A 9180-nucleotide genomic window follows, 5' to 3' on the forward strand; every position below is an offset into this window, starting at 1 on the left:
CAAAGAAGAAAAATGAAAAAATAAGGAAGAATGGTGAAAAATGAGGAAGAAAGATGGATATAACTGAAATAAGGGGAATATTTATTAAAAAAAATTCTGAAGAAGGTTAGGCTAATTAGCCATTATTTTATGTTAGGTGGACCATTTTGATGGTTTTTTTCAGCTACCTATACATGTTTTGTCAGGTCAGCAATAAGAGGGGTTTAATATGAGCGACAATATAGTTTATGGAGTTTTGGAGATACGGAATAATTTAAATAAACTGATAAAAATGTGATAATCTAAGGGAATTTTTTTTAAATTTTTTTAAATCTTTGGGGATTTTAGGGTATTAACTAAGGGGAAAAAAAGTAGGGCACAAAATCAAAATCAGATGGCATCACACGTCAAATGTAAAATGTAAAAGCAACCCCTATATTCCAAGTAACCAAGAAATCCAAGTCACCTCCTTCCCAAATAAGGACTTTCAAAATCAATCAGTTTGGCAGTGATCCATATCGAATCCGCCATTTTTTCCTCCCCAAAACCCTATCTTAATGTCCGCATTTTCTCATAATCTCACCCGATATTGAAAGCTAATAGAAAGAATAATGATAAATAGTACCGTTGATGACAACGGCCACGCCCAAATTCCTGATCACCAACCCTACTGCCATTGTTGCCATTTTGATAGTCATAATAATAATAATAATAATCAGCAGAAGCCCATACCCAAGTGCCTACCAAAGCGCATAATTTTGGTGCGCCACGGCGAGAGCGAAGGGAATAGGGACGACGCCATGTACACCGTCACACCCGATTATAGGATCCCGTTAACTCCCAAGGGAATTGGTCAAGCCAAGGAAGCTGGGTCCCGCATTTTTGACGTGATTTCTGATAATGGCACGTCCGATAACTGGAAGGTCTACTTTTACGTTTCCCCTTACATGCGAACACGTTCCACGCTAAGGGAGATGGGCAGGGCATTCTCGAGACGGAGGGTGCTTGGCGTCAGGGAAGAATGCCGAATTCGAGAACAAGATTTTGGGAATTTTCAAGTGGCGGAGCGCATGAAAGTCATTAAGGAGACTCGCGAGAGATTTGGCCGCTTCTTTTATCGATTTCCTGAGGGAGAATCAGCTGCTGATGTTTATGACAGAGTTTCCAGTAAGATCCTTTTTCATGATGTTTATATTTACCCCTCCGGCCAAAGTTTTTTTTTAGCAAGTTAATTATCAAATTATGCTTATTATAGACACTATAAACAGTTAGTTGTGGTTGCATGTCACCTTAACATGATAACTTACTTGTCAAGATATGTTTCTCGGGAACACTCACAATTCACACACACACCCCTAGGAGCACCCCTTCCTGCATATCCATGCAAGTCCCTCAACACAGATTAAAAAAAAGGAACAATCGTCTCCCTAAGATCGGGTAATAGAATGAGTTTGGCCAATGCTAATGTCGGGGCACAAAAGTAAAACTCAATTAGTTATTTTAGTGTATGATGTTCTGTTGTATTTGTGACAAAATTGTATTTTGGTTGCTAAGACACATTTGGTCAAGTTTTGAACCAAGATTAATGTCACTAAGCTTCATCTAGATTCAACTGTGATGGATTAATTTTATTTTGGAGTGGCTTCATATAAGAATTACTGCATACCCTTGGGACTTTTTTTGCTAGGTTCTAAGACACTAAGTAGATAGATAAGTTCAGGTGCAATTCTTTTTGTTTTGAATCCAATATGTACCTAGAAAACAAATTCAGAAGTTTTGAGTGGTGAGAGGCAATGCAAGTTGAATTGGGACACAGAAAGTAACACAACAGCTCATGCATTTCCCTTTACGTCCACCGACAAGCCATACACTTCATGTATAAATATGGGGAACCTATAGTGGAGAAAAGTTGGAAAATCTGAGAGCATCTTTTTCTCGATGCTTCTTCTTCCCCTCTGTTCTTCTCTATCTCTGATATACTTCTTCTCTGAATCTCTCTCTCTTTCCTTACTCCTTTTCTCTCCTCTCTCTTTCCTTCTTGCTTCAGACATATTTCCTCTTCTTGTTCTCCTTCTTCCTTTTTCCCAGTGGATTTAAACTCTTTATGGTTCAGATGCTGATTCCTGTGAATGTCCTGCAGATTGGAGTAGCAGAGGTAGCTTCAAGACTGACTCTCAGAGGCTGTCTGTTCATGTTTGTTGTTGTAGTCAAACACAGTAGAAATTGGATACTTGATTGTTGTAGTCAAACACAGTAGAAATTGGATACTTGATTGTTGGATAGTACTGTTAGATTTGGTGTAATAGAGTTTGTTATCTTTTATTTTGCTTGTTAACTTGAGAATGAATACCCCTGTTGATGGCCCAAAATTTGATCTCTGCTTTTATTATATTTAGCTGATTTTCTCAAATTAGTTAGGAACATTGCACTTCCGTGTGGCGTATACGATTAGACATAAAAGTGGAACTATAATTTTCATAGGCTTTTTTCCCCCACCTGCAGCAAAGGCAGACGTGTGATGGCTGTGCTGATCTGGGAATGATTAGACACCATCTCCTGGAGAACTGCCGTTTCCTAGAGTAACCTTATCCAGTTAAGTTTTACACCAAAGCAAAGATTATTAAACCATGACTGACGTCTATCACCAACATGGGCATATATTGCTATGAGATCACAAAGAGGCAGTATAGGTTCTAGTATGTCCACCCCTTAAGATAATGTCCATGTTAAACATATTCCTGATAGTAATTTTACATTGCAATATGTTCCTTATATTGTGCGTGAACGTAGTTCAGCATAATATTGAACCTGATAATAAAACAAAGAAAAGCAGAAGAAAAGTGTTGTAAGCGTAAGACACTGCTTACAACCATCAGGGGTAAGGTGGGGAAAAAATGGCCAGGTTGTGATTTTCTACTGTTTGATTCTTCCTTGTTATTGCATTTCAATGTTTTGACTGTTCGGAGGAATTACCTGAAACTTATCCTGTACAGTATTCTCAATTATTATTGGAGCTCCTGGTTGTTATCATATCTGTTGGTGACCAAAATTATCCTTTCCATGTCTTACAGTTGTATATTGGTTTATGTCAATGTTTTTTTGTGATTGAAAGCAATGCTACTCTTATGCAGCCATTAGATGGCAAATTTCATCCAACACACTAGATGTTATTACCCAGAAGAAGTGCTGTTGTCTACGAGATGTTTCCTGCCTTTTTTTTTTATGTAAAGCTGAATATATAAGATTTGGTCCTTCCAGCATATTGTCCAGGATGAAAGAGAGCTTGGTATACGAAGAATTCCTGTTCATTCTTAACTAAGAATATGACAGCAGGACTGCTTACGCCTTTCTGATGCCTTTTAGACAATAGACTACGATATAAATAATATAATCTTCACTTATAAAAAATTATAGTCTTCAAGTAACATAATACTTTTTGTTGTTCCATTATGTGATAAAGTGGTTCTGGACTTGCTTTTATGGGATAACACTCTTACCTAATGTCAGACATTTCATGTCATGTGTCAGAAATTCAATTACTTCAAAATTATACTCAAATGAGATTATGCATTTAATGGTGCTGAAGAACAGTTGCATGTTCATGGTAAAAAAGGAAGAAGAAGAAAACACTCTTAGGGTTTCCCAGGCCAATTATAGTTCTCCATTTTTTTTTTGTTTTTTTTTTAAAATTTGGTTGGGGGGGGGGGGGTGAAGCTGTTTCTTGAGATGAAATTCTGGTCAGAGCTTTCTCCTTGCCTAAAAAGGTTAAACAAATGTTCTCCTTTTCTTGTGTTACTCAACGTCTCCCTCAGCTCGTCCACTTTCTTTGACATTCACCTCTCTTGAAATATCTATTGAAGAGAACTGACTGTTTCATGCAATATCACAATGATAAGAAGTTTTTTCAGCTTTGAGATATTCAATTTGAGGTCAGTATTTGATGAAAAGGATTATAGCTGAATGATCAATTTTTCCAAGAAGCATAAAAATTGCAGGGAGTTGCACGTCTTGTTTTGTTTTGCAGTCCTCATATATCTTACGGTACAAATTGTTTTCAAATATGTGTATATTTGCATTTGTGCACTATACATATCACGCTATTTACAGTTTTTCGGTAGTTCTGGTATTCATACTACTAGATTTACTCGAAGGGTACTGCTGGCCAGGGATAAGATGTTCTAGTTGCTTGACTACCTTATTATCATATTTTGGCAAAACAATCTAAATGGCCAAGACAGCTTTACAGATTTTTGATCCCTTTGGAAGTGAATAAAATACAATATTATACACACTGTGAGTGCACAAATACATTCCTTGGATCCTGCACCATATGCAGTTCCTTTTGGTGGTTAGTGAAAATTAATTTGATGAAAAATTGTCTATTATTTTAATATATAAGGAATGTGATGGTTCTTCAATCTGTTTGCTATTGTATTTGGTGTTTCATTTAAGATATTTTATTCAATAATTTGGTGTCTGAACTAATTTTCATATTGTACAAGCAAGTTGAATTGCTAATCCAAGTTTGGCAATAGATCCTTATTTGTTGAAATCAATCTGTGATCTTGTTTTGGCCTTACTGGAGTAAATTTGAATTAAAGGATTAGGGATCATCTGGCCTAAAGCTAATTTATACCTTGATCCCGAAATAAAATAGACTCAGCTAATGATGGTGCTGAACTGGTGTAAAGAATACTGTACCGTCATATTATGCTGAAACAGACTGTGGCAACTTGCTCAGTGCACCGTGCTTAATTTTTTGAAAAATAAAAAAGGAGCGAGAACTTTCTCAATTGAGATGCAATTCTTCAGTTTGAAGTGTTAATTCTATGAACTTTTGGTAGTATTTTTGTGAATTGCGTGTTGAAAGCTTTTTCTTTCAGGTTTCCTTGAATCTCTTTGGAGGGACATTGATATGAACAGACTCCACCATGACCCTAATGACGATTTGAATCTTGTGATTATATCCCATGGGCTAGCTAGTCGTGTCTTTCTGATGAAGTGGTTCAAGTGGACGGTTGAGCAATTTGAGTACCTAAACAATTTAGGGAATTGTGAATTTCGAGTTATACAATTAGGACTTGGTGGCGAATACAGTTTAGCAGTCCACCATACTGAAGAAGAGATGCTAGAATGGGGACTCTCACCTGAAATGATTTCAGACCAAAAATGGCGAGCTCATGCTAACAGGAGTTCATGGAACGACAAATGCCCTTGGTACCTTGATGCTTTCTTTGACCACCTAGCTAATTCAGATGATGACGATTATGACGAAGTCAAATCAAACTTCTCCGACTAGTTTAGTGCTGCTTTTGTTCTCATTCTTTACATTATATTATATAGCCTAGATGGATTGGTAAGATCCTTTCTACTTTATATTGCGCTAGTCCACTTTTAGGGCCAGAAAGCGTTTGTTTATCTTTTGCATTCGTTATCTGTAACGTCAACTAAAGAGTTAATTGTAAATTTGAAACAATTGTAAATCATTCTTTTATATCATGAGCAAAGCAAACTGTGGTTTGTTTTGACCCCACTGAGAGCCTCAGACCACAGGGGTGTCTTGTTCTTTCACCAGTTCTATAATATATCATGTCCCCTACCTACGCAAAAGTTTTTCTTTCATTAGTATGAACAGGTCTGATGCTAGACACCAAGAAATCGGAGAATTTCCATTATGAGTGTGTTTGTTACGAAGGATAACATTTTCTGGAATATATTTTTTAACTTTTCCATGTTTAGTTGGCTTACATATTTTGGAAAATATTTTTCTTATGAACTCATTTTGCTCTTGTTTTCCCGACCAAAAGAAGAGAATATTTTTCAAAACATTTTTCAACATTCTCCACTCTATTCCAAACCCCCATCAACCCTCCACCCATGCCTACGACACCCCCTCCTAACCCCGCCCCACCCCTACCAACCTTTACTCCACCCTCTTCCCACCCCACCGCCCCAACCTCCACCCCTATTGATACCCAATTTTGCCCTCATATTTTTATAAACATCGTATATTTTCAAATATCATTTCTTCATTATCACCAATTTACAAGAACTTTTTGTAATTTTTCATAATTTTTAAAGCTTTAAAATTGATTTTCTTGCATTTAAATTATTCAAATATTTATTAATTACTCTTTCAAATTATTTTATAATGACTTAATCATCCAAATTTATTTTTTACATATACGTTTATAACATTTTATACTATTTCATATAATTATGTTTGTATTTTTAGCCATTTACGTAATTTTGCAACAATAGCTTATGTTCTATACATAATTACATTTATTACTCAATTTTAGCATTTTTTTTATATTTTTATAATGATAAGCTACTATTTTCAAACACTTTACTGCATAAGTGATATTTTTATTATTTATTAATTACTTTTTATCAATTATTTTTTATAAATTTCACGTATTTAAACTATGGCCCAATCTTTGAGTTAAATTCGGACCCAACACATTAGCCCAAACCCCAAAAACTCTAGCCCAATAGCCTTGATCCCAAACCAAATGACCTTTTAATAAACTCGGTCTGTACCCGTTTTAAACGACCTGCCTCGTTCATCTTTTAAATCCTGATCGTTGATCTCTCAAGATCAACGACCCTCGCTCACCCAAGTCCTTTTAATTAACCAGACCCGGAAAACCTACTTCATTTCTCACCTAACAGCCGCCCCAAACCCTCTCAAATGTTCTTTCTTCTCCTCTCAAACCCTAGTAGTCGCCTCCTTTATCCTCCCCAACTCCAACTCTAATATGGAACCTCTCCATGATTTTCCTTCCATATATGCTCGTTCTCTCCGCTATTTATACGGTTTTAGTATCACATAATACTTGCCTATCTTTGGTAAGTATCAGGTCTTAAATCAAGCACAATCATCTCCAGACCTTCAAGTTCTTGACGATTTTTCGTCAATATGCATCATAGCAAGGTTATATGGGCCTGATTTACCAAGATCTTCGGCCAATCTTTAATTTCGGTTAAATTAGGGCTTGCCTAATTTTTCTCCTAATCCGATTCTAAATTGATTATGTATGCCATGTTTTTCTTTATTATGTTTGATGGACCAATTTTCCTGCTTGTTTGTTTAATTTTGCTACTATATAAACCCTTCCCCAATCCCCCTAAAAAAAGGCTAGGTCCACGGCTTTACTCTCTCATTCTCACTTGTTCTATTGTTCTAAAATTTGATTTTGGACGGGTAAAAGCCACGGCCACCGAAATTTGATTGTTTAATCTCTCTCAGTGTGAGCACTGTCAGGGTTCATATGAGACCTTTGGGAACACTGACACATTGAGAATTTTGGAGTTTCTGCTGCTTTCCTTGATACTGATAAACGAGGTGCTGCTAGTATTTAGTTTTCTACCTTATTTGCTCTTTAATTCACCAAACCTGTAAGTAACTTTCGCAATTCTATTCTGTCTTGCTTGTGTTCATGCTTTATATGCTCATGTTATTTAGGCTTTTGTAAATCAATATGCTATTGTTTGCCTCCGTTGGTATTCTCGTTTGCTTTGGAATTATTCTGTGCCTTTATGTCTTTAGTATCTAAACCTACTTGAATTCTAAGCTTCGACGCAGGTTTGTTATATATGTGCAATTTGAATGATTTCTGATTACCTTCAAGCTGTCCTGCTATTCTGATCACCTATTTGCTCCTCATGAACCCTTTCACATGCCTTGCCTCAGATTTTGTATTCTTAAGGGGATTATATCCTGCCCAGAACTTGTTTTGACTGAATTACTTTCTGATGAATCCTTCATGTATGTTCTAGTGTTTCGCTGTTTTATGCTTATATGAGTCTTATATACCAGTTATTGTCTCAATGCTCTAGCCAAACATGTTGCCCTAATATGGCGTTTGGTCAATTCTGCATTCTTTAGTATTACCTAGGTTTCTAGTTAAACCCCAATACACTTGGTTTATATTATTATGCATAGTTGATTGGCTTAAGTTCTGAAGTATGTCTATTCTTTGACCTTAAGATTGATATATCTTCCTACCATGATGTCTTTGGACTTAGAAATCTTTGTGTTATATTCACCATGATTAGCATTCTTATTGGTTGTTATAAACCATACCTACTTGCTTGTTTACTATGTGTAATTGCTATTATCTGTCTATGACTCTATCAAACCTTCATGCCTTAGATTCCTAGTTTTGAGTCTCTTTTAGGCTTATTCTAGTTCATGCTTTACTGTAAACTTGTTGTTATGGAAACTAAGCATGAATATGTGTTTACCATGTTAACTTAAGTGGCATGCCTCTTCAACTCTGCTAATGCTACGCATGCTATACCATTTCACTTGTTATGAACTTATATTGTTAGTTTTTTCATGTCAAACTCACCATGTGAAGATTAAGTTCTACTGGTTCTCTTAGTTTCATATTCAAGCCCTTGCTCGACCAACCTTGTCATCCTAGCTTCAAAAATGCAATTGCCAATATGCTTTTATGTGAATCCTACTGAATGTCATGTAATTCTGTCCCTATAAGGTATTGCTTCAGGGTTGTTCAATTCAATTGATTGCTATGTATAGTTCATTAATTTATATGGTTAAGTGGTTAATCTGTAATTGCTGGGTTCGACATGAGTTCATGTGTGGCCCTAGGCTATGCAAATGGACATACTCCCCTATTTGAGATGCGTTTGGATCTAGGTCTACTATTCGAATGAAAATGAACTTGTTGAAGGCCTGGGCACTGCTGGGTTACTTTTATTTGGGCATGATCTTGGGCCAACAATGTAATATTTATACTCATATTTATTGTTTTGGGCCAATAATAATTTGTAAACAAATGATGGAGAGATTAGTGGGGTTGGGATATTCTGATTTCTTGCATGAACGAGTAGAGAACTTGCCTATAAGATTTAACTGCTTTGCTTGCTATTCGTTTGACATGCTCTTATTCTACACACTTATAGAAATCATGCCTATAGGGATCATGCAAATTTCACTTGTATATCGCTCAAGCATGTTAGCACAAGTATTTGCCATACTTGTTTCTATGTTTACTATTGTGCACACTTAGACATCGTGCCTATAGGATGTAACAACATATGCCTTGTTAATTTAGATACCATGCCTATAGAACTATAATTAATCAATCAATCAACTACTTCTATTTCTTTTAGTGCGCTGCTCTTTTAGATATCATGACTATAGGATTTTAATCAACTAATCAATTGCTT

The 9180-nt window shown here is 36.1% G+C and overlaps 1 protein-coding gene across 1 annotated transcript; it reads left to right on the forward strand.

Annotated features, from left to right (window-relative positions):
* The first annotated feature begins 391 nt into the window (after nt 1-391).
* LOC104222723 (phosphoglycerate mutase-like protein AT74H) lies at nt 392-5512 on the forward strand. The gene is made up of 2 exons (XM_009774002.2): nt 392-1146; nt 4863-5512. The coding sequence occupies exons 1-2, from the start codon at nt 591-593 to the stop codon at nt 5276-5278; spliced, it is 972 nt and encodes a 323-aa protein (XP_009772304.1). The 5' UTR covers nt 392-590; the 3' UTR covers nt 5279-5512.
* The last annotated feature ends 3668 nt before the right edge of the window (nt 5513-9180 follow it).

Source organism: Nicotiana sylvestris, chromosome 10 (assembly GCF_000393655.2).
Source record: "Nicotiana sylvestris chromosome 10, ASM39365v2, whole genome shotgun sequence".
Taxonomy (NCBI): Eukaryota; Viridiplantae; Streptophyta; class Magnoliopsida; order Solanales; family Solanaceae; genus Nicotiana; species Nicotiana sylvestris.

Coding starts and splice junctions, on each gene's coding strand:
- LOC104222723 (XM_009774002.2), top strand. CDS start 591: ATGATAAATAGTACCGTTGATGACAACGGCCACGCCCAAATTCCTGAT. Junction 1,147..4,862: donor TGTTTATGACAGAGTTTCCA/GTAAGATCCTTT, acceptor TTTTTCTTTCAG/GTTTCCTTGAATCTCTTTGG.